The sequence below is a fragment of the Sorex araneus genome, chromosome X (genome assembly GCF_027595985.1).
Source record: "Sorex araneus isolate mSorAra2 chromosome X, mSorAra2.pri, whole genome shotgun sequence".
In the NCBI taxonomy this organism is placed as follows: domain Eukaryota; kingdom Metazoa; phylum Chordata; class Mammalia; order Eulipotyphla; family Soricidae; genus Sorex; species Sorex araneus.
The window spans coordinates 237,305,669-237,332,583 of record NC_073313.1 but is presented as its reverse complement, the minus strand read 5'-3'; the positions used below and the strand labels follow the sequence as shown (position 1 = coordinate 237,332,583).

The 26,915-nt window shown below is 40.4% G+C and overlaps 1 protein-coding gene across 3 annotated transcripts in view; it reads right to left on the bottom strand.

Annotated features, from left to right (window-relative positions):
• The window catches only part of PARD3B (par-3 family cell polarity regulator beta), a 1,223,953-nt gene extending 1,197,480 nt beyond the window's left edge, over positions 1-26,473 (bottom strand). For all 3 annotated transcript variants that reach the window (XM_012933501.2, XM_055122817.1, XM_055122818.1), the window contains exon 1: positions 25,953-26,473. In XM_012933501.2, the coding sequence (XP_012788955.2) occupies positions 25,953-26,072 (120 nt within the window). In that variant the 5' untranslated portion in view covers positions 26,073-26,473. The remainder of the gene's footprint in view (positions 1-25,952) is intronic.
• Positions 26,474-26,915: the final 442 nt, after the last annotated feature.

Here is a 26,915-nt window from a genome sequence, read left to right as displayed (position 1 = left end):
CATAAATCCCACCAGGATACAAAGGAGTTGCCAGAATTCATGCTGCCAACTCAGTGTTCTTTGACAAGCTAGTGAAGAAGGAAGAAAAAAGCATTTGATTTGTCTTCCCAGCATCAACCCTGAAAGTGAGGTATGTCTTCCCAAGATCAAACTGTAGATTTCGAGATCACTCATAAACAAGGACAAAGTCTTTATACTCCCCCATCTTAGTCACTTCCTGGGAGTAATATGTCATTAGCTTGACCAGACACTCTTAGAAGACAAGGCTTGCTATGTTCAGCATGCAAAAAGCTTTCCCTCACACTGGAATTTAAACTCATGCCTATACCATACATGATTTAAGAATCCATAATACCCCAATATAAAATTTCATCCCCCTTCAGGATGAACCGGGAGCCGCGGCACGAGAAACAGACCCTCCGCGCCTATTGACTGTGATCCTGAGGTCTCCTAACCCATTTTGGCACCAGAGCGGATGCTTGAGCCATGCACTGGAGGGATTTTTTTCCCTCTCCACCCCATTTTTCTGAGTGAAAATGGCGGCAGCAGTAGCAGCCACGTGGTAAGAGCCACCCTCTAAGACCCCTCCACCAGGAGGTAGGACTTTCTTTAGTGACGTAGCCTGTAGGTGGTCCTGGGAGGGGGGGTGTTCCCGGCGCGCCTTCTGCCCAGAGATGAACCGGGAGCCGAGGCACGAGAAGCAGACCCTCCGCGCCTATTGACTGTGATCCTGAGGTCTCCTAACCCATTTTGGCACTAGAGTGGATTCTTGCAGCCATCCATTTTGACTGTGAACTGAGCTAAAATATTAGAAACCCAAAACCACGCGGCTGCTATCGCGGCTGCGCGGACTTAAAGTCTTCACTCTTAGCAATGAAGAGAAATTATTAGATGATGCCTATTCAGCAGGCCTGATTGTTGGGGAAAATTTCCAATCAATAATAGTGAGTTCTGTATGGAAATATGGAATGTACTCAATATATAGAGAGAATAATGGGAATATCATTAGCTACTTGGATGGGGGGTGGGGTGGGAGGGGGGTGTATTGGGGTTCTTGGTGGTGGAACGGGTGCACTGGTGAAGGGATGGTGGTTTAATCAGTATTTGACTGTGACTTAAACCTGAAAAAAAAAATTTCATCCCCCTTCAGACTTTGCCTTCTCAGAAGATAACTATTTTGATTTCTTCACCACTGAGAATTCAACAAGTCTCCAGAGTATAATGAGCATCAGAGCCACTTCTTATATCCCATCAAAACTGTTGCAAACACTCAGAACAATGACACTGGCACATATCGCCTGAGGACTACACGTGAATATGGTTTTAGTAATACAAACCGCAGCACCTGCATCTAACATTTTAAAAATCTATTTAATAGTCCGGTACAAAATTGGAGCTCATAGGACTGGATACATAGTACTTGTCTTACAAGTTCCCCTGAGCACTGCCAGGAGTGGTCTCTAAGCAAAGAGCCAGAAATAAGCTCTGAACAGAGCCAGTCTACCCCAAAGATCAGTAGGAGAACAAGAAATGGGAGAGCATAGGAAATCTGCTGGGAAAGGGTTTTTATGCCATCAGGATAATGTTTAATATCCTCATATCTGAAGTTGTAGCTAGTAGTCCAACATGTACTGAAACATCCAATTTAAGCATCACTTTTTCATATTTTCCCAAATATAAAGCAAGTTTCTTGCACTGTTTGCAAGCCTTTCCTTAGTTTTAATCTTCACTGGATAGAACAAATTAATTTTCTAAATTGTAAACTGGTATGCTTTTCAGTGATAGAGTTTTGCACATATTTAAGGCCTTGAGTTCAATTGCACCACACAAGAAAGAAGGAAAGAAAGAAAGAAAGAAAGAAAGAAAGAAAGAAAGAAAGAAAGAAAGAAAGAAAGAAAGAAAGAAAGAAAGAAAGAAAGAAAAAGAGAACTACTAGAATGTACAAATAAAAATAGAAAAATGGCAGGACATAAAATCAATTTCCAAAATTTATCCATCAATACCACTTCTAGATATTTCCAAAATCATATAAAAATACTATTTAAAAAGGGGTATTAGCAGCCCTATGTTTCAGAGCAGAATTATTCAAAATTGCCAAAACAGATAATCAACCTATATGCCCATCAACAGATGACATATGTACTCGATGGCAATATGATTTAACTATTAAAAAGATGAAATTCTATCTTCTGCAAAAAGATGGATGAAACTTGAGGCAATTTGCTATAAGATACAAGAAAAGATGTGAAAGATATTTACCAGATAATTGAACTCAGATGCGGAAAATAAATAAAAACAATCAAAAAGACTAGGAAAATGTATATAATAACACTACCTCTTAGTACTACTGAATTCAAAATTGAGAATGGTTGCTAGAGGAAAGTAGAAAAAAAGGCAGGATGCTTCATGATAGAAGGACGGCACTAGAATTTCAGTGGTGGCTGCAGTGTGCCCTGGACACAGAAAGATGTGAAGCTGTACTCAAAAACTCTTAGAAGTATTATAAATAAGTAAACATTCTGATTTTGAAGACAATGCATTGTTAAATGCCAAGGGAGAACAAAATAAAATTTCCAATAATTTTCATTTGCAAAAAATATGTACTAGGGGCTGGAGCGATAGCACAGTGGGTAGGGTGTTTGCCCTGTACATGGCTGACCTGGATTCGATTCCTCCGTCCCTCTCAAAGAGCCCGGCAAACTATCGAGAGTATCCCTGCCGCACAGCAGAGCCTGGCAAGCTACCCATGGTATATTTGATATGGCAAAAACAGTAACAACAAGTCTCATAATGGAGACATTACTGGTACCCGCTCAAGCAAATCAATAAACAATGGGACGACAGTGCTATAGTGCTATAATATATATATATATAATGTATATACATATACACATATATGTATATATATACATATAATATATATGTGTACTAAATATTTTGCTTTTGGAGGGAGTAGGGTTACACTCTGCAGTGCTCTGCGTTTACTCTTGGTTCTGTGCTCAAGGATCACCCCTGGTGGGCTTAGGAAACAATATGTGGTGCTAAAGATCAAACTCAGTTCAGCTACATATATGAAAGACACCCTATCTGCTGTAATATCTCTCTGGCCCCATAAATATCTTACTTTTATATGCAACATATCTTCTTAAGTAAAATGGTCATAACCAAATACAGCAGACAATGCTGGAAGCTGTATGATACATGAATCTAAGTGTTAAATTTCTGAAGGAGTATATGGTCCACATTCTCCAGTTAATTGTCACAGGGATGTCTATGATCTGATGATCACTGCTCCACTATACATCCTGAAATTTTGACCTACATGTTTATACAAAATATTATTTGAACATGAGCCAGAGAAATAGCTCAGGGCATTTGCTTTACAGACATTATGGCCTGGGTTTGGTTCCCAGTACTAGTATGGTCCTCCAAGTACCACCAGGAGTGATCCCCGAGCAGAGACAGAAATAAGCCCTGATCACTGCTGGGCGTGGCCCAAAATAAACAAAGACTCATGTAAACATTACAATTGTACTCTTCCTGATCAATTTTTTTAAAGGTATTTAAACCTCTAACTCAAAGCAGCACCTAAATCATACAAAATATCCTTCTGTAAAAAGTAGTCATATTTAAAAAATATCATTAGCTTTTTAAATACAGAATATATAGAATATATGCATGGAGTAATGTTTTAGACAAACTCCTTCTAAAAGTGCCTAAACATTCGAACTATGCCATGAGGCCACTGGAGCTTGATCCAGGCCACCAGCTCTATATGGGGGAGTGGCTGATCAGAAATACTTTTATTTAAAAGCTAATATTAAGGTGTATTGAAAGAGGAAACCTCAGTTTCCCCTTGCCAACAAGAGGCCCACAGTTTTTCTTCACCAGCAATTCCATTTTCCCCATGGACCTACCACACCTCATCCCCAAGGCCCTATCTTTAACATTCCTGGAGTTCCCCAGCACCTTATTCTTCTGTTCCAGAACTAGGAGTTACAAGACTAAGATAACGAACAATAGCCAAGGCAGGTGACCAGAAAGACAAGCCAGCCCTACCGCCCTGTAGATTCCCTGCATTCTCTGTAACACAAAGACCCAATTTTCCTATAAATATCTCACAACAAGATACATAGTTAAGTCCTATACTAAATTCCTCCCCACTTTGGGAGTCTTTTCCTTTCTTTCCAGTTTCAATAAACTTTTCTACTTTCAAATTCTGAGTCTGAGCATCTTCATTTTTCAATATGTTCATTCTTGAGAGACCCACCACTGCCACTTCTGCCTCACCTGCATTAGTATCTTTTTAAATAGTGAGGTCAAGGTAATACAAATACAAAATAATGTCCCACATCTGTGTTACAATTGCTTGGTTAATCAACTTTCAGTGATTTCCTATAAATATCTAATTAGGAGTCTAAAAGTGGGTTAAAACTGCCTCTGAGGGAGTAGGAGGCTGCTACCCAAGAATAGTAGATATAAGTACCAGGAGGTTGGCTCCATGGCTTGGAAGCTGGGTTCACATGCTGGGGGAAAAGGCAGCTCAGATAGAGAAGGGAACACCAAGTAAAATGTGGTTGGAGATCCCACACGGGAAAGGAGATGAGGGCTGAAAATAGACTAGAGACTAAACATGATGGCCACTCAATAGCCCTATTGCAAACCACAACACCCAAAAGGAGAGAGAACAAAAGGGAATACCCTGCCACAGAGGCAGGATGGGGTGGGGGGGATGGGATTGAGAGGTGGGAGGGATACTGGGTTCATTGGTGGTAGAGAATGGACACTGGTGGAGGGATGGGTTCTCGAACATTGTATGAGGGAAACACAAGCACAAAAATGTGTAAATCCGTAACTGTACCCTCACGGTGATTCATTAATTAAAAAATAAATTAATTTTAATGCTAATGAAAAAATTTTCTTTACCAATTTTAATTCCATAGCAACTGATTGATTCATGTTGATTTTTTATGTTGTGGCCATACATTTTGAAAAACTATTTTTGAAGTTTGTAGTAAATAGGTTTACTAATAAATACTTTTTAGATCAAGAGCAATACTTTTAGACACTTAAAGAATTAGTGCATATACTCATTGCAAACATGTTTCCAGTGTATGAATGCATAAACAAAATGTGATGTATCAATAACACATTATTCAAAACTAAAAAATAGAAGGAAATTCTGATATATCACTATAGGGAAAAACCTGAGAACCTGTAAATAATCAGGTTACAATGAACAAAAAAAAAAATGTATACTTTCACTTATATGAAGCTCTTAAAACCTGAGAGCTCGTAAAACCTGAGAAACTGCAAATAATCAGGTTACAATGGACCAAAAAAATGTACACTTTCACCTATATGAAGCTCTTAAGGTAGTTAAATTTAGAGATAGAAAATAGTGGTAGTAAGGCATTAAGGGAAGGATGAAGGAGTAATTGTTTAATAAATATGGAATCTATTAAAATAGGATCTGGAAATGAGAGAAGTATATTGATATAAATGATGGTCACACAACAATATAGTTGAAATTATTGACAGGAGAATACCCCTCAAAATAGTTAAAATGGTAAACTATATACTCTATTTATGTATATAACCATAAAAAATATCAAATGAAGATACAATAGAAAAACTACATCCACAGGTATACCATCAACAGCTAAAGAAATTTAAATATGAAAGTGACACACTAGAGATCTCTGACTCATGGAAGGAAATAATCAACTTCTTATAAAGCTGTGCACAACTGCAAATAGATAAAATATGAGCATTATCTTATCCTCATCCTTATAGATATTACTCACTTCCATTGTTGTGTCATGCTACAGAACATTTTTCATTAAGTTATAGCACCATATTGAAAGTTGAAATTACTAGCAATTTTAAGGAAAAGGAAATGTATGTTTATTAAATACAAACACAATGACATTTTAATAGTCAAACATTATTAAACATTTTAAGCTTAAAATACAAAAAATCACTGAAGAATCTTGTAGAGTGAACTATTGTATTGTTTTATTGCATTTGTTGGAGAAATACACACAGTGAGAAAAATATGTACAATTAATTGACATTGCTGAATTTTTGATGCCTGCTAGATGATAAATTGGCTAACAACAACAAAACTTTCTCAAATAAAAAATTTTGCTGCAGATGTAAATCTGAATTAATATACCATCTGCAGAATTGTTCCTTTGCATTACAAATGGATTACTCTAGAGATGTGACTGAACTTGCTCTTCGTTTTGTATGTGATGACTATTTGGTGTGGAAACTGATTAAAGAATAACATTTTGTGAACACCTGACAATAAACACTAGTGTTAAAATAGCCAACACGATGAATAACTATTTTAGAATCTCATACTTTATCCTTGGAACAACTTAAGCTGAAAATTGTACTAGCAGTGAAAAAGCAATGGTATGTGATATCATTGGTGGGTTAGACATAGTAGTAAAGTCCACTAGCCCATTGTACTTTTCATTATTACTAATTTGCCCTTTGGAAAAGTATCCATATGATGGACAGTCAAAGTCACTTTGCTGGCATTGGAGTGTAATAACTTTGTACGTTAATACCATAAACCTTAACACCATTTAACCATGTTACCTAAATTGCAATGAAAACTATTTTTTTAAAGTGCCCATGTAACTTAAATATGCTTATGATGAAGCAGTAAAAATAATTAACATTTTCAAAATCTAAATTATCAAATTGGTTCAATTCAATTCATCATCAAAATACAGATGACATTCATCTCCACTTAAAAAATGCCATCAATAAAATTTGCATGGAGTCATAAAACAGCCAATAGCCAAGCCATTCTGAGAAATAAGAAACTGGGAGGTATTGCTTTTCCTGACCTGAAAATATACTATAAAGCAATAGTAATAAAAACAGCATGGTACTGGGATAAGGACAGACTGTCAGGTTAGACCTGAAAACCCAATGATAAACCCTCAGATATAGGAACAGCTCATCTATAACAATGGGGTAGGAAAAAGAAGTAAAGATAATTTCTTCAACAAATGGTACCACGAAGATAAACTGAATCAAAGACCTTGAGATTAGACCAGAAGTCATCAAATATATTGAGAGAAGTATAGACAGAATGAAAATTGAGGTTCAGAATTTAGACCCCAAAAGTGTTTCCAAAGATGTGGTTTCATTGATAAAGGCAAAAAATAAATAAAAATTAGACTACATCAAATTAAAAAGTTTCTGCTTGGCAAAAGAAGCACAAGCTCAAATTAAAAGGCACTACTGAGTGAAAGAAAATATGTACACACAATACATCAAATAAAAGGTTACTATCCAAGCTATATGAAGCACTCATAAAGATCAACTACAAAAAATTCAAAATCTCACTAAAATTGGGATTAAAAAATAAACCTGTATCTGAAGAAGAAAGACAGATGGACAAAGACATATAAGAAAGTGTCCATCACTACTTATTGCCAGAGAAATCCAAATTAAGATGTCAGTGAGACATCATTTCAAACAGTGAAAATGTCTATTATCAAAAAGGCTAGGAACAACCTGTGTTGGTAGGGATGTAGGGAAAAAGGAATTCTCATCCATTGTTGCCGGAAATGTTGTCTGAGGCAGTTCCTGAGAAAAATTATATGGAGATTCCTGAAAAACAATCAAATTAAAAATGCAGCTTTCATCTAAGCCAGAAATTTCACTTCTTGGTATATATCCCCCAAACATGAAAATATTCCCTGGAAAAGATGCTATACTACTATTGATAAAATCATACAGTATTCTATGATTTGGATGGAACTGGAGGATCTCATGTTAAGTAAACCAAATAGGAGAAATACTGAATATGCTCACAAATATGTGGCGTTAAAAATGGCATGTCTATGAAATGAAAGATATCAAAGGTAGGCAAAAACATGTTCTTAATTACATAAATGAAATTCCATGATAGAAAAGAAATGGAAGAGAAAAGTAGAAAAAAATGGTCTGCAAGTAACAGCCACAGTCACAACAGCTGTGGCTCAGAATTTGGACACAGCTGTGGATATATCTGAACACTAGATTCAAAACTACTATGAAAGTGGGCCAGAGCAATAGAACAATGGCTAGGCACTTGCCTTGCAGAAAGCCAATCCCTGGCACCCATATGGGCTGCCAAGCTCATCAGGAATGGTCCCTGAACCAGAGCCAGGTGTAAGTTCTGGGCAATGTCAGGGTGTCCCCTCACACTATTCCCCCCAAAAAAGAGAAAGAATGGGATCTAAAATAATAAAATTTTTAAATATATCTGCCAAGGTGACAATTTGGGAAATGGAAGGGAATTGGTAGAGGGATGTGGTCACTGGCTGTGGAATAGAGTTGGGAATATTGCAGACCAAACTCCCTTGTCAACAATTCTGCAAATACATGTATAATTTATTTCTTTAAAAAGAAAGAAAAGAAAAATATTGACCTGCAAAAGAATCTGTAATATCCCTGATATATGCCTATATAATGAACTGTGTTAATCTCTGGAAGACTGGCATAATTCAGAGAAGCAAAAATGTCTTCCAAATGTTAATATATTATGTTTAAAGACTGAGCATGGATTAAAAATCTATTCAAAATACAAGCCTATGAACTATAATGTAACAAAGTATGAAAATTTCATTGGTATGATTTCATACTCTATACTGCAGTTAACCTTTGAATAACCATTTACATTATTATGTTAATATATGGTAGCTGCCAATTTGCTTTAGAGATTTTCTTCGCATTGATGGGATAATCAGCCTGAAAAAGTCCATGACATGAAGCCACAAATGACCTCTAGGGAAGGAAGTTGGTCTGTAGGAGTCAAGGGTGATTTCCAACTAGTAGTCAGTAAAAGTCAGGACCTTGAATTCTACCAAAAACTTGAGTGTGATGAGAAGCAGATTCTTTCTATACAGACATCCAAAGAATGCAATTCAGCTGACATCTTGAATGTAGTTGTAAGAGGTTCTAATAATGAACAAAGACATACCTCAGCTAAGCTGCTGCTAAATCCTGAGCACCACTGGGTATGACCAAAACCAGAGACTATGACATAATTATATAAAATATGTTATTTATTTTTTATTTAGTCACCATGAAATTAGTTACTCATGACATAAATGTTTCAACACCACTCCCTTCACCAGTGTCCACTTCCCTCCACCAATCTCCACCTATCCCCACTGTCTCTTATCTGTAAGTCTGTTTCGATGAGAGGCACTAATATATAAACATATATATATATATTTAATATATATGTATATGTGTGTGTGTCTGTCTGTCTGTGTGTGTAAGATATAGGAGCGATAGCACAGGTAGGGCATTTGCCTTGCACACAAAAGACCCGGGTTTAATTCCTCCATCCCTCTCGAGAGCCCAACAAGTTACCGAGAGAATCTCACCTTCACGGCAGAGCCTGACAAGCTACCCAAGGTGTATTCGATGGGCACTGGTGGAGGGATGGATACTCAATCATTGTATGACTGAAACACAAGCACAAAAATTTGTAAATCTGTAACTGCACCCCACGGTGATTCACTAATAAAAAAAAATTTAAAAAAAACAGTAATAACAAATCTCACAATGGAGATGTTACTGGTTCCCACACGAGCAAATCGATGAGCAAGGGATGACAGTGACAGTGACAGTTATATGTGTGTGTGTGTGTGTGTGTGTGTATGTGTGTGCTGGAGTGATAGTGCAGTGGGAAGAGCATTCGCCTTGCACATGGCCGATATGGGTTTGATTCCTCTGACCCTCTCGAAGAGCCCAGCAAGCTACCAAGAGTATCTCGCCCGCATGGCAGAGCCTGGCAAGCTACCCTCGGAATATTCGATATGCCAAAAACAGTAATAACAAGTCTCATGATGGAGACATTACTGATGCCTGCTCGAGCAAATCAATGAGCAACAGGATGACAAGTGACAGAGACAGTGATATAGATATATAGATTATATAGTTATAGATATAGATATCATTATAGATACACACATATATAAATGTGCGTGTGTGTGTATTTGCACTGTGGTTTACAATACTGTTGCTGATAGGGTTTCCTACATAATTCTTTACCACCTTTCAGCACCATCTCCTTCTCTCGGTTGAAAGCCTCCCTCTCAACCATAGATGCTGCCCACTCCGCCTGTTCAATTGACCAGTCCCCTCAAGTCAACTCAAGCATTTTAAACAAGAACAGAGTAGCACTTGTAATATTTTCAAGTGGCAAACAAAAGGTATATTTGTGTATATTTATATATACTTATTTACAATTATCTAAAAAGCAGTTAAAAATGTATCTCCCTTTTTCATCCAGATAACTATGTGTGTAGTAGAATTTTCTTCATACATATCACCTAAACACATTGCAATAAATTGAGAAAGAAAGCACACTTGACAATCTATCTAATAAAAAGATTTAAAACATGTCATATCACTCTGTTCGCTAATTTTCCTCTATCCATGAAAATTATGCTTATTTTTCAGAGCAATAAGTGAGCATGTTTTAAATCAATTAAATATACTTTTAATTATGTTTTAATTTTTAATATGGAAAATATAAATTGGTATAATTTACATTTTTAAACTCAGATCCTCTAAATTTAAGAATGGAAAATGGCTATTGGGACACTATAGTTTCATAACTGATACAGTGGTTCCATTTCCATTGTCTGTCACATCACACATTCTCTTATCTCATTAAATTTGATCCATTTTATGGGACTGGAATGATAGTATAGCAGGTAGTACATTTGCCTTGCAAGTGGCCAATCAGGATTCCATCCCCAAGACCCAAAATGATTCCCTGAGCCCTGCCAGGAGTGATCCATATGCAGAGTCAAGAGTAAGCCCTGAGCACCATAGGGTATGCGGGGGAAAAAAAATAAATGAATAATAAGTAAATAAGTGTGTTCCATTTTTCACATTTGGTCATTCCAGCCTACTGTGATATTATTCCTTTCTGAACACCTGTATAATTCACCTAATAGCTGGTTGTTTTCTTCATTTTCAATATGCAGACATATCTCGCCAGCCAGACTGTGAAGTCTGAAGTAAAGAGATGAGGAGTTATCAATACCCTTTCTGATATGACAATCTCCAAAGCTAACTTAATTACAGACTGGATAGGAATAGATTCATTCAAGTCATTAGGCTTCAAGCAGTGCTTTACATAACCAGATTATGAAGGACAAATGGATGAAATGGGATTCAGCACAAACTGGATTTAAAGAGCACACCTAAGAAAGAGAAGAGTAAGAACACAGATTTCAACATGCTTAAATGGAAAATATAGTGGGAAGTAATGTTAATTTTTAAAACATGCTTTCCCCAATGAAGTAGAAAAGAGTTACATCTGTGGACCATTAGACCATTTGAAACCAAAACTTTGAGGAATAAAGAATAGAACATGACAAGAAAACAACAGGAAAAGTGAGAGAATCCTCCCCTCTCCCATCTCTTACTATCCAAGTAGGAGGAAATACATTAAACCAAAAAGAAATTGTTGCTAACTGGTTTATGTGCAGTTCATCCCCCACCCCACCCCAGATGCTGTGGTCCTAACCTCTGGTAATTTGTGACTAAGACTGTACTTAGAAATAGGGTCCTTAAAAGTGCAACCCAGGGGCCAGAGACACAAAAGAGTGGATAGGGTTCTTCCCTTGCATGCAGCTAACCTGGGTTTGATCCCAGGAACCTTATATAGTTCCCTGAACCCTCCATGGAAAATCCCTAAGGGAAGAGCCAGGAAACAGCACTGAGTACCAATGGGTGTGGCCCTAAAACAAATTCATAACTGGACAGATAATACAAACTTAAGGCGTTTGCCTTACACAGAATTAATTCCAGTTTGATTGCTGGCAACATATAAAGTGACTCTAGCTTGGTTAGAAATGATCCCTAAGGACAGAGCTAGGAGTAAATGCTGGGTACGAACAGAAGCCTTCTCATCCAAGGTTTCAAAGGAACTATGGTCTTGCCAGCACATTAATTTTAAGCCTGTACCCCTATACCGCTCAAAATTATGAAAGATAATTCCTTTAAATCCACCCCATTTGCAGTACTTTGTCAAGAAAGCTCTAGTAAAACTAAAATAGCAATGGAGGAAGGCAGTCTCATTCTTCATAGACATATTTCCAAATGCCCTTCCTCTCTGGGAGACAAAGTGGAACAAGAAGAAAAGATATCTGGAATGCAAATTTAGTATTAGCAGCCAAAAAGAAAATACTAGACATTTCTGAACAACAGTTTTTTAAGGTTCTGAGAAAATGTCTCTGATCAAATACTGCTGTCAAAACACAAGCCCACTGAATCTCTATAATTGTTCCTATTACGATAAGGCATAGATTATTTATCTGTCTTGCTTCCCCTCAACTCTTTGATACAAAAGGAAAGAAGCCGGAACCTAATATTTCAAGTTACCAGTATCATTACTATGTCACAAGGAAATAAATATGATGACAAATAAAATTCTTTCAACTTCTGTAAGATTTTATCAAAGCACTTGAACTTCTGGGCCAGAAAGATTCTTTCCAAGTGCTAACTATTTACAACTCTCAAGATACAAAGCTAACAAATATATACATGAAATACTTGCATGATAATACACAGAAAGTATCACTAAAACACCTACAATGTGAACATGATGGTAAAATTTATCTTTGGCATTACACACTGTATCAATCCATTAAACAGGGGAATCTAAGAATTGTGGGGCTTTTGGGGAATCTCCAGACCTTGGGACTCATTCTAGAACGCTTAAACATTAGGTAGCATGAATGGTCTTTAATTAGTACACTTTGAAACTAGTTCACTGTGGCTCAGCTATTTTTCTAAATACAATAAATCTTCAGTTAAGGATTCATGTTACAAACTATGTAACAGATACTGAATCATAAAGGAAAACCTATTGTTATTATGTCACTCCAAATACTGGTGAGAAATAAATGGTTCACTCAAATTAGTCACATAGGAGTTTTGAAGAAGAAAACATTAAGGGAGAACACTCATAACAGTGGTGCACCCCTGCTATCTATCTGGCACACAAAGGACCAGGGAAATGTATGGACGTGGACAGAGGCATAGGAGTGTGGCTTGGCAGGACTACTGGTGTTTGGCAAAGACAGGAAGTCAAGGGGCCAGAGCGATAGCACAGCGGGTAGGGCGTTTGCCTTGCACACAGCCGACCCGGGTTTGATCCCCGGCATCCCATATGATCCCCCAAGCACCGCCAGGAGTAATTCCTGAGTGCAAAGCCAGGAGTAACCCCTGAGCATCGCTGGGTGTGACCCAAAAAGCAAAAAAAAAAAAAAAGACAGGAAGTCAACCCTTGTAACCTGGCAGGAAGGGAACTGCCCTCTCTCCCTTCAGCTAGCACAGTCTCCTGGTAAACCCCAACTAGAACTAGAAAGCCCAGTCATGTATGCAGCAGAAGGTTCAGGAGAAAGTTCAAGAGTAGATCCATAAGGCAAGAAGACGACAGAGAAGATACCGTAAAGTTCAAAAATGTCTGGAAACATTCAATCTTGCTCATATATTCATCAACTTAGTCTGTCCCTTTCTTCACTTGTGACTGACCATTTTTCCATAGTTGCCTTTCAGTCCCAACCTTGAATCATGGCTCCATTCCAATTGGAAACAATGAATACAAAAATTGGCACCTTTATGAGCCATGCCTTATGATCTAGGGCAGACCCCAATACCCCTCAGCGACTTGTTCACCCATCCCTAGTCTTTCAACTCTCCTGGTCCCACCAGTGTGATTTTTTGAAGACCAAGACTGTATCTCACTTGGACTCTGCACGCCAGGGCTCACTGCCTAGGACAAAGATGTATTCATTGGAATATCTGTTCAATAAGCAAATACACAAACCTCAGACTGATCAATCGTTCCCACCCAAACTTCCCTTGTGATAAAAACCTAAGTCTTATTAATTCACCTGCCAAATCTCAAAATACAATTAGTCTTCTACTTGAATATAGTCTAAACAACATTTCCATAACAGAGACCTGGGTCAGCTCTTTAGCCTCTAGGCTCACTTCCCTCTGATACCATAGTCAAGAACAACTGATACAACCACAAACCAAATATCACTACATTGCCCAGAATATTCAATTGACTCCTCAAACTCCTCAATACTAACCATGACCTATTGATTTGCCCTGCCTCCTAACAAACTCATTCCTTACCACTTCTCTTCTACAATAAATATTGGGAAATTAGTCATACCATTCACATAGTTCTCGCTGTACTTTTCATCTGTAAAATGCAGATCAAATCAGGAACAATGACTTCCTTTATTATTTTATATTTCCATCATGTTTAGGCCATGTAACCCACTATCTCTTCATCCCTTCCCAGAAACACCTACATCTTTCTGTGAAGAGAAGGAAATATAGGGGCTGGAGCAATAGCACAGTGGGTAGTGCGTTTGCCTTGCACGCAGCTGACCTGGGTTCAATTCCCAGCATCCCATATGGTCCTCTGAGCACCACCAGAGGTAATTCTTGAGTGCAGAGCCAGAAATGACCTCTGTGCATAGCCAGGTGTGACACAAAAAGCAAAGAAAAAAAAAGAGAAAGAGAGAAAAGGAAGTACAAAACATAGATTTGTTTTAAATCCTTGTCAAAAATTCTTTGATTAGCAGTCACTTATAAAATAGCTCATGTCTCTAAATATGTAGTCACAAAATTTAACTTAAATTTCCCTTTAAACATATCAGAAGGGTATTACCAAACAATCCACAGGTAATTAATTTGTGCCACAAAATATGGCAATAAAGCATATCTGTTCATTCCCCCAGTCAGGGTGGTTTTCTGGTTGGACTAATATTGGTCTGTGCCAATAGTAGTCCTTAGCCAAGTATGGTGGCCATCTTTTTCATTTTCTTCCTCCATCACCAATTTGGTCGCACTAGCTTCTCTTCCAAGCCCAGATTCACCAGAAGTATAATCATCTCACCAGAAGCCAGTGGACAAAAGATAAATAGGACATATTTATCTATGTGATACTTGTCACTGCATCTGACAGAGACTAAATCGAGAGTGAAACCTTTTTAACTGGGCTGTCTCTTAGGATCTTTCTACTAAACCTTATGGCAATCCAAAAAGTGATAGTCTAGCAATCAAAAGAAAGACTGAACACAGAGAACAAAAGTAGGTATCATCTGGCAGCCCTCTGGACACAGCGACCAAGCCTTTCAAGAATAAAGAATCCAACCAAATAATCAGAATTATTTTAAAAATTAACATAAGGTTAATTATAGAATACCATCAATCAAATACCACACACACACCTGTATGAAGTAAAAACATCATGATGCTCCATTGTAAATCCATAATTATTGAGTACTGAGGCTCAAAAACCCAGGAGTGAGTCAAGCTGTCAGAATCTGAGGCTGTTATTTAAGACAATCAGTGTGACAGATGAAATGGACCACTAAACTACTGCCTACAGCAAGTGCGATGCGATGAGGAATTCAAAGATAATCAAAAGTTAGACTTAGACTTAGAAAAAGAATCCATACTACATATAAAGATTCCCCAAGCAGAAAAGTATCAGATCCAACACCATTCTAGTTCTCTATGAATACAACTACACACACACACACACACACATACACACACACAGAAAAAAAAAAAAACACTGATGTATACATACAGAATATTTAACACTGTACTTAAAACAGAAAACAAGGGCAAAAATTTGACTCATTCTTCTTCTTGGCTCATTCAGATAGAGCAGAGGAGAACAAAATTTCGGTAGCAGCAAAGAGATATTATCTCTATCAGGGAGAACTTCCAGTTAGTCCTCATTGAGTCAAGACAGGGAACAGAACAGTGGAACAGAAATGAGGTCCGACACTTTCAAACCAGCCTCCAAATCTTTTGGGGCCTCCATAAGCTTACTCATCCTAACTGAGGATGACAGTGCAAGCGGGAGGACTCCAGAGAACTCCAAGACCAAGCGAACAGTGAGAAGGAACTGAGCAAGACAAAGCCCCCACCTCCCATCCAGAAAGGCGACTCTGCTATGGTGGCTGCTATGTGGGATTGTCTGATAAGTAAACATACCCTGGCTAATAAGCAAGATCACATCAAAATTTAAAAAAGCACAGAGAGCTCCAAAGAGATCTTGAAAAGAAGGGAGGCACCTGCACGACAGAGGAGGAAGAAAAGGGAGGATTCCTAGAAAAAAGAAACAGCTCCAGAATCATCTGGAGGAAAGACAGGATTTACTAGAGGCAGGAAAGTGTGAAAGAATACTAAATTGATGCAGGGCCTTAAAGGGACAGGAAAGAAATTAAGTCACAAAATTTTACTTATAAGCAACAAGAAAACCTTTAAATATACCCTTTAAATATTCTAGGAGCAGCTTTGTGGTTATATGTTCCTTTGTGGGGAATAGCTTGGAGTTGAGAGCTGATATAGGCAGGGGGCCAATGTAAAGGCCACTGGATCTCCCCAGAGTGAAAATGAGGAACAGCATGACAGTGGGCTAGAAAGAAGGCAGCAGATCAAGACAGTACAGAGGACCTCTCTGACCACCTAGATGTGTGGTGGTATATGAGGGGGAAGGGAGTTGCTGATTTCCAAACTGGCTGCGAGAAATAAAGAGGCAAGCTACACAGATTCACACAGAACAGGCTGGGCATGAATTGTAGGGGGACAATAAGGTGGTAAAGTTCGGAAGCAAGTGAACAGTGGGATTGACAGCAAGTTCAGGGTTGGAGGGGTGTACCTGGGAGCACTGAAGTCATGGAATAAATGAGAACAGTATAGAGAACAAGGCCAAAGCACGCCCGCAATGAAACAAGCCAGGACCACCTGCAAAGACGACAAGGAGAGAGACATGTGTACAATACCGAATGGCTTCAGGAATAAAGCATTAGAAATACAATTGCACTTAATTGTTTTTATTTAAAGCATGATGAAGAAATTTGTGCGCTCAAAGCTTTTTAAAAATCATTAAAAATAGGAGCAGATGGTGGCCATGAATGAGGTAACAGAACTTGTTAATCTTGAGGAGAGCAGTTTACCTAGGGAAGGTGTGAAAAAGGAACCAAATGTATGATGAGGCCTTAACAGAAATATCAAATTGACTACCTCATGATCGAGAAATCCTCTCTGTGTTAAGGTAAATTTTTTAGACTCATGCAAATTCAGATATATATGTATATATTACTCAATATATAACTTTACCACCTTATTGCCCCACGACAGTACAGTTCATGTCCCAGCCTGTTGTACACACACACAGACACACAGACACACACACACACACACACACACACACATATATATAGGTACTGAAAATAAAAAACAGAAATAGTATACCCCATAAAAAGAGCCTGAAAATCTCTTAGGGCACCCAAGGACCCTCGCAGCTTACCCCCAGGCCTGTGCAGCTCTGCTCCCATGAGGGCTGCTCTCAGCTCAAAGTTTCACAATTCCCTCAACCAAACTGACACTTCCCACTCTGCTCAATCCACCTGGAGTGCCATGCGTCCATTCCCCTGGCAAAACTCCGCATCCTTCCAAAGAGCTTCAGTATCTTCCTTTCTAAGAGCTTTCCCAGCACCCAACACAGAAGATCATCCGGTTCCTATACAACCCTGCCTCCTTCCCCAGGAGACTGCTCAGTTATCAAAACCAAGAACAGCCACTGATTTGCCATCACCTCCCTGCACACCCCTTGGACAGAAGGCACTGTGACTTGTTGCGCTGGAGTTCCTTCCCTTCCCGAAGAACTACACCTACAGGTTTTCAGCTTCTGCATAATCTCCTGCCTATGAGGAAACTGGGGGTGGATAACTAAGGAAATGGTGCAGAAAATATTGACGCAAGTCACTGGCAGGTCTAGGTCCTAAGAAAATCTGACAGTTTTCATGTTTGCATTCATTGGAGCCTGAACAGTCACGTAAGAAGTCGAAGCTGCTATAGAAACCATGAGGGGAAGTCATGTTAAGATGATCAGGTCAGATGACTTGTAAGAACCAGATTATAGAAACCCAGGAAACCAACACTAGCAAGAACCAAGATTCTCAGAACCCCATTGCCGCCAGCCCTCAGGGATTTCTATCAGCCTAGGTGAGCCACTAGGCATATGAATGATGCCATCGTTCTTGAACAGCACAGACCTAGCAAACCTCACATTAAACCTTCCCTCATATGTTGCTGAATGTTCTTTTAAGCTATGACATTTTAAAGGAATTTAAGTGAAGAAACAGAAACTGCAACTGATGGAGGCAGACCCAAATTAAAATACTGTTTGTTCATCATCAGCCTACTGAGCACTCTTAGGGGAGTCCCCCATCTCAACAATGAACAAAACTTACAAAAATCTCCGCCTTGCCTAATGTCCTAGTGGGGAGAGACAGCAATATGGACAATTAACATACACACTAGGAAGGAATGAATTTTGTGGAGGAAAAAATAAGGCAGGGAAGATAAAGCAGAACAGGGCAGTTAGAGGAGTTATAAATAGAGTGAGCATAAAGGCTTAATGATAGAACAATCTTCTAAGATGGAAAAAATGAAGCAGCCAGACAAGTAGACAGGTAGGGGAGAATATTTCAGGCAGAAAAATTGCACGTGAGTTAGAAGCCTGTCTGGCACCTTTTAATAAGAGCTGAGAGATCAGTGTAGCTGAAGGCCAGGGTGGCAGGCAGAGAATGAAGTCTAAGAGGTATGAGATAGTGTGTTTGGGGTCCTCAAGGTTAATGAAACATTAGGAAGATTTGCGCTACTCAGCATACAGCTGAGTATACAGCTCTTCTCAAAACTGATTTAGTACAGCAAAAGAACACAAAGCCAACACAGTAAATGCTATAGCATAGAGGGTGAACTCAATAGGCAACTGGACACAAGTTTCCAAGAATAATTTATCATTAATGTGTTCTTTATCTCAGGGCGGAGAACCTCTGAGGCAGTATTCAGGAGGCATTGGGGCCCCTCCTATTGATTCTCAGCCAAACAGGTCCGTGGTTCAACTCAAGGATCCAAGGAGGCAGTGGTGCTTGGGACCTATGGTGTTTTTTGAGCCCTGTAGCACAGGGGACTTTCAGGGCCATCCAGGCAATGCTCAGGTGACTATACGGGAGTAGAAAGCTAACTGGGGTCAGCAACATGCAAGGCTTGCGACTTAACCTCTGTAATACCACTTCTCTCTCCTCGCAACATTTTAATAGTATGGAAGAAATGCTTTCTGAGGAGTTTCACTAACATCTAAGGGCTTCTTAGGGGTCTGGTCACACAGGAATCCTCTGTCTAACTTCACAAAAATTCCCAAGCCCTAGAATGAGAGAAGGTATTCAGCAGATAATATATTATTTGCATAAATACTTTTGGCACAGTGAACTGTTCTTATTGGGAGATGATGAAAACTTTCTACAAATTCAACTTCCCAGATGCAGTCATGGGCAAGTGTTTAAAGAATATCTAAGCAAAGACAGCTATGTTAGCTATTTTTCCACACAGGTAATAAACTACATGATCTGATTATCTGAAAAACTCTATAGTTTTCAGAGCATTTTATATAAAAGAACACAAGATTTGACTAGAATTTATAATTTTGTGAGACTGAGATAGAGACAGAAAAAAAAGAAGCCCATGTCTATTAAAAAGCACGCACACACATACACACACACACACACACACACACACACGCTAAAAGAAAAATTAAAATGTATCAGTTCTTGGTCGACTATAAAAGCAGTGCACGTGATCTGCAGATTGATTGTTGGTAGGTCATTAGAGATACTCAACTGGGGGATTACAATAGGTCTGGCCAGAAGTACCAGAAAGATGGTACAGTCACATCGTGATAGGGGTGGACTGTGGGAGAAGTAGATACAAAACAGTGGACAACCAGTGCGGTTTGGGGCAAGCTAAATGTAAATGTCTCCATAACAGCCAAGCAGAGGTGTCAAGGAGACTGCAATAGAGAACAGTCCAGGGGAGAGATCTAGTTTGCAACTACATACATGATATTTGCATCCATAAAGCCAGATGATCATCTAGATGCATTCAAACTTGACTGAAATGACAAGCTTGTCCACTGCTTCTGGCTGGCCCATCATCCACCCAATATCAAAAATCTAGGATGGACACTGTCAGGCTGTTGAACCAAAACTCCACACTGAGAAAGGCCTTAATTTCTAAAATTCAGCTGGATCTTGCTTATATCTAGGCATAACATTTGAGGGCTTAAAGGTTCTCTTCCCCAATGGGTACCCAACAACAACTTTTGCACTTATCATGGCAAAATTCTCAACAAAACTGTGAGGAACACAACAGGAAATTACATATTTCTTGAAGTTTAAACTTTGGACAGTGGTTTCCAAAATACAGCTGTGAGAAATCTTCAAAGAATGTTTTAGTCTTAACTGTTCATTAAGTCACTGTGACTGTTTAAATTAATCAAAATTTAAAATTAGGTTCCTCAGTTGCTCTAGGTGCACTGCGTATTGAACCATCAGAGACATCCAGCAGCTAACCTGTGGAAAACACAGATCTAGATTATTTCTATCATGACACAAAGTTTTACTGGGTAGCACTGTTAGATTTCCCCAGAGCAGCAAAAGGTTCTGTATGTTTAAGACAGATGAAGTCAGTAATCAGTGTCTACAGAAAAAAACTGCTCTCGTAAAAATCTGATATTTTCCTAACTTTCTCCCAAAAACGGGGGTGGCATGAATCTAGCATACAGAAAGCTCTGAGAATGAATAGCTGGTGAGCGAAGCCATTTGGGCAAGGTACACCAAAGGATAAATCATGCCCGTGGCTCCTAATCTCATAGGGGTCCTCAATTTAGCTCAGATGCACTAAAAGTGCCAGCAAGCTTGGGTCAAAAGTCCTATGCAGAGGACACTGAATTCTACACAGAGATGCAGCAAAGAAAGGAACTGTGAGGGGACGAAAGAGAAGGTCTGAGAGTTATAAAGCAGCAGGCCAGGAAAATGGTAACAATGAAATTAGCAGACCCTATTCAGACAATAAAAATGGAAGGAAAAGCTCAGCACCAGGAGGCAATAACAGAGTCTAGAGCAAGGCATGGCTCCTTCTAAAAGCTGTGTCTCAGCTTCAGTTGTACTTGCCATGTGAGAGAGCAGAGCTTCGTATTATCAGGTTTTCTGATTTCTTTTTCTTCCCCCCAAAAAAGATATTAAATTCTCATCACTGTATAATTCTCTCAGAACCTGAGCCGACAATTAATCAGAAACCAGAGTTGTTACTCATGTTCAGATCTGGGAATCTAGTCTCAACTTGTAAAACAAATTATTCAAAATGTAGAACACAGAAGAGTTGCACTTTGAAAAGTCTATTGACTGTTTCCTTAAAAGTAATATTCTCATACAAAATGTCAGGTCCACAAATCAAACTTCTTAAAAATTCCAATAGCCCATGATCAGAATCTCAATGTTCAAAGTATTTTCATTCAATTCCTGAACACATTCTACCCTCTTATTAGCAACATGTCTTTTCCTTATTCACTTCAATCTCCCCCCTTCTTCCTCTCCCTCACCATCTCTGTACATATACATATATATGTATATTTGAAGAGATATATTTGTGTGTATATATATACAGGTACATGGGGCTGGAACGATAGCACATCAGGTAGGGCATTTGCCTTACATGCGGCTGATCCAGATTCGATTCCTCTGCCCCTCTCGGAGAGCCCAGCAAGCTACCAAGGGGATCCCGCCTGCACGGCGGAGCCTGGCAAGCTACCCTTGACATATTAGATATTCCAAAAATAGTAACAACAAGACTCACAATGGAGATGTTACTGGTGCCTGCTTGAGCAAATCAATGAGCAATGGAATGACAGTGATACAGGTATATATTACACATACATTCTACTGTCACTGTCATCCTGTTGCTCATGGGTTTGCTCGAACAGATACCAGTAACGTCTCCATTGTAAGACCTGTTGTTACTGTTTTTGGCATATCGAATACACCACTGGTAGCTTGCCAGGCTCTGCCCTGCAGGTGAGATACTCTTGGAAGCTTAAATGGAGGGGCAGAGGAACTGAACCCAGGTTGGCTGTGTGCAAGGCAAATGCCTTATCCTCTGTGCTATGGCTCCGGCCCATTACACATATATGTTATATATGCATTATGCATACTGTTTATATAACAATGATCGATTCAAATTATTTAAGTACCTCAGCAAGAATCCATTCAGGGTAGGAGCAGAGGAACAGTCATTAATGACAGGCGTATATCTAGATATCTAAGTATAGTATCAACCAATTTTTAAAAACTACAAATAAATTGAGTCGAGTAATACCAAAAAATTAGTGGTAATAGACAGTAGATTAGTGTTTCATAACTATGACCACACATTAGAACCACCTAGAATGCTTTTTAAACTTTCTTTGCCCAGGCTCCCCCACCAAATCCACTGAATAGGAATCTTGGAGAAAGAGACTCGGAGATTTGTATTATTTAAAACGTTACATGTTAGAGGAAATAATGATCATCCAGGGTTGAAAGCCCCTGCAGGATACGATTCAATTATCCATTCACCTGTGACACGTAATTTTGATGATAAATTTAACTAATTACTCACTGATCCCCACCTTGACTCCTTAAGAAGACAATCTCCTCTCCACTAACTGCTTAACTAAATTGAATTTAGAGCCCGGGACACTGATAAACTACCAGGATCCAAAGACAAGTGATTCCATAATTCTAGTCCCTTAGTCAATTCACCTCCCCAGTAGAGTTCATCAAATGGCAGGGGAGTGGGATGTGGTAGGTAGCTCAAAGTTTCAATTTCAGAACATAATTAAAGCCTTCCCCAAAGCTCCCCCACTTTCTTCAACAAACTATCTACTTCTGTCCTTATCTGATGCTGACTCAGCTGGTTCCCCACATTCCATAAATACCAATCTACTTTGTCTCTTCTGGGCAGGAGTTGTACATTTCCCTGATGTTGCCCATCAAATCCAAAATGGCTTCCTTGGACTTCACTTGCCCTCCAAACTTTCAAACTCTCCACTCTATCTTCAATCTTGAAACCTGCCTTTCTCTCTGCTAAATTATTTAAGTCCCAGAAGAGAGGCTTAATTTACACTCATGGTTCCACTAAGTGTGTTTCTTTACAGCATACTTTACCTGGATGTCTAACAGATAGCTCCCATTTTCCCATGAGTCATTAGACTGAGAAATATTTTTTACTCTTGATTTGTAAATTCTTCCACATTTTTCTCAAAAAATTAAACTTCTCCGGATAACATGTAGCCCTATCTACAAAAGAAATTATTTATCTTCAGTTTCAATTTATGGTTGCATTTTGTAGGTGGGACTGTCTTTTTTAAGAATATTGAAAAATAAAATGGTAAATTTAAATACAAAATAACCCAATGGTCTCCATGACCGCTGAGAGTAGGGCCTAAAAACTGCTTCTGGGTCCAAATCCCAATTTTGCCACTTAAGTAACTAGTCTCATCTCTATCTTTTTACTTTCCCACTCTGTAAAGAGAGGATGATCAGATCTACCTCACAGAGTTATTAAATATCTATACAATTCCAAAATAGTATTTGTACATAGTAAGCTCAATCCATGTTAGTAGTTGTTATACTATTTTGAGTGTGGAGATTAAAATTTTGTTGTAGTGGGAAACAGTCTTTTAAATCTTTTTCACTGAGAAACTGAAATTTATGACAAATTATTTCTCAAATTGAATTCTGACATTTCTGATATTTTCTCATTATTTTCTAAATTCAATAGATGTAAGTATGGAATTTGTCAGAGTATGTCTTGACATTTAGTTCCATTAGGAATACCATTTAATATCAGTTAAGTCTCATTATGATTACAATATTATTTAAAATGGAAGTAGAGGAGAGGAATATTTGGGGAGGGGAAAAATATCACTTGCCACTTATTAAATTGAGATTTTAAAAGCCAAAGAAGGGAGGATTTATAAGCTATGGGTGACCTTTAAATGTCACATTCACTAATATATAAATGTAAACACAGAAAAATGTAATGTCTAGTAATAATAATAAACTGATCAATACAATTATATTTCAGTCCTGTGGTATTATAAATTATGCTTTCAGTCCAGAATATCAATAGCTCTTTAACACTTTTTAAGATCCTATTACAATGCATTAAATATCATCTAGTTTCCTCTGAATTTTGTGTAAGCATGTAGCATACCTCTCTTACTTAGCTAGCTCCAGGCACTAAATTACATACAATTTTTCAGAACAAATTATTTCTTCCTTTTTATTTCTTTTCTTTTTTTCTAGAACAAATTATTTCTAATGAGTGAAAAATAAAATATTTTTTCAGTAGGGTAATCCTTCAATAACATCTATTCAATAAATTGTCTAGAATACTAGTTAGAATTTTTATTCTTCTACTTTGAGAAGATAGTGAAATATAATGTCAAAGACAACTGCTTAAGAGAATTATGGACCTCTCCAATAAGGGTTTGTAACTTGTTCTGTTTAAAGAGCCTCTGGGTCATAGAAGATGTTCAATTTAAGGCTTCAACAAATAAGACAGGGAGCTAGAGTGCTAGCACAGCGGGTAGGTCATTTTCCCCTTGAGCAGAGCGACCAGGGTTTGATCCCCCTGCACAAACACATGGTTCCCTGAGCACTGCCAACAGTAATTTTTGAATGCAGAACCAGGAGTAACCCCTAAGCACCACCGGGTTTGGCCCCAAAACCAAAAGAACTGTTTTAAATTTAAAAATAAAAAGAACAGTACCCTTAAATTCTTCATTTAAAGGTTCCATTGAAGATAAGAAAGGTAAGACATGGCCCTGTTTGATCTCAGTCACTGCAAAGAGTCCCCTAACCATCCTTTAAGAGTCATATCACAGGGGTTAGAGCGATAGCACAGCGGGTAGGGCGTTTGCCTTGCAAGCGGCTGACCCAGGTTCTAATCCCAGCGTTCCATATGGTCCCCTGAGCACCGCCAGGGGTAATTCCTGAGTGAAGAGCCAGGAGTAACCCCTGTGCATCGCTGTGTGTGACCCAAAAACCAAAAAAAAAAAAAAAGAGTCATATCACAGCACGTTCAGGCCTGGACCCAGTACACCGCTGGGTGTGTCCCCACCTCAATAAAGATCCCACTGAAGATGTCTTCAAAGCTACCCAAACCCCTACAGCCAATTCTGGTGGTCAGAGAGGACTTCTGAACTACAGCTTCCGTCATGCACTTAAAAGCATTCTTTCTGAACTTCATTTAATTTTCATGTGCCCCTGACTCTGGGAGCTGAAGCCAGGGCCCAGGCATGCGGTCATTGCCTGACAGTCACGCAGACCGGGTGGGGACCCCATAGCACGTCACAGCACGTGGAGCTCGCTCCTGGGATGAGAGGCGTGTAACTGGAAACACTGGCGGAGAAGACAGCAGGATGGGATTGAAGCGAACCGCATCCTTCTACCCCAAGTTCCGGCCCAAGACACAGCGACCACAAAACCCTCAGGGGCTTGAAATTCCAAGAGCAACGTCAGCTGTAACTTGCGCGCTTCTGCCACCTTGGCGCATCCACTTTCTAACTCCCAGAGGCAGAGCTCACACCTGAGCTGGCAGCACCTTCCCTGCAGGAGTTGCAGTGCAGCTTTTCCTCCAGCTTCAAAGATGCTGCCAGTCTCTAGGAGCTGCTTCAGTGAGCCAGTGCCAAGGCGGTGGGCTTGGAGTGGGGCGCGAGCCAGATCACGCGTTTCTAACCGGGCACCAATGATTCTCTGGCTGCGGTCCCTCCCACCACCCCATGAGTGGCAGCAGGACCCACCGGAGTGAGGAGACGAGCCCTTATATTATCAGGGACCAGCCACACCAGAGGCCACGCGCGGAGCCCAGAGAAGGGGCTGGAAGCCCTGAAGCCCCTGGGCGTGGCCAGCCGGTCCTCGGGGCTCCCGCGGGCAGGTGCTTTTCTGGCCTCTCCCGGGCACGCGCGCCCCCCGCGCCGCGCTCACCTTCTCCCGCGCCTTCAGGTACCGCTGCAGCGCCTGCTGCGTGAGCTCGCGGACGCGCAGCTGACCCTCCTTGCAGGGCACCACGATGCCCGTCCTGCCGAAGCACACAGTCACTTTCATCCTGGGACCCCTCCGGCCACCAACGTCGGGCCCGGCCGAACAGGTGTCTGGCGCGCCGTAATCGCCGTCCCCACCCCTCGGGGGGGAAATCCCGGGCTCCTCGCCTCCACGCCCCCCCTCCGCCCTGCTCCCTCCCCTCCAAGATCTGGGGACAGGAGAGGGGGCGTTAGCCGCAAGGCCCCGGCAGCCCCCGGGACGCGGCCGCGCAGGGGGAGTGGACGGCTGCGGGCAGGGCTCCGTGCCTCCCAGGTGGCGGCGACCCGGCTTCCACGGCAGGGGCTCCGGCTCGGGCCCGCCCTCCGAATCGAAACTGCCGGCCGGGGCCTGGCTCGGCCCACCCTGGCCCTAGCGGTGGCGGCGGCCGGGCCTGCCCCAGTCCCGGGGCTGGAGTGGGCGGCGGCGGCGGCTGCGCGCGGGGCCGGAGTTGGGAGGAAACTTTTGCGCCGGATCCCAACTCCTCCACTGCGCGCCGCGCGCCCGGCGCCCCGGCCCGCGGGCCAGCCTGGGCCCGGCTCTTAAAGGGGCCGCGGCGCTCCTGGCCCCGCCGCGCGCTCGCCCGGGAGGCCTGGTGAACCCTGCCGGCCCGCAGCAGGAGCCCCGGCACCTAGTCTCCACGCACACACGCCCCCCCCCCCCCGCAACACACACACACACACACACACACACACACACACATATACACACACAGGCGCGCGCGCGCGCACGTACACCCCTCTGGGGAATTGTAACGGGACCTGAGCTACCCAAGGGGAGTTGGAAACCGGATCTCATAGAGCACTCAGGGAATAGATTGGAGTTGCAGCTTCAACCCTTAAAAAGAGAGGATTGGAACCTGAATCGAGG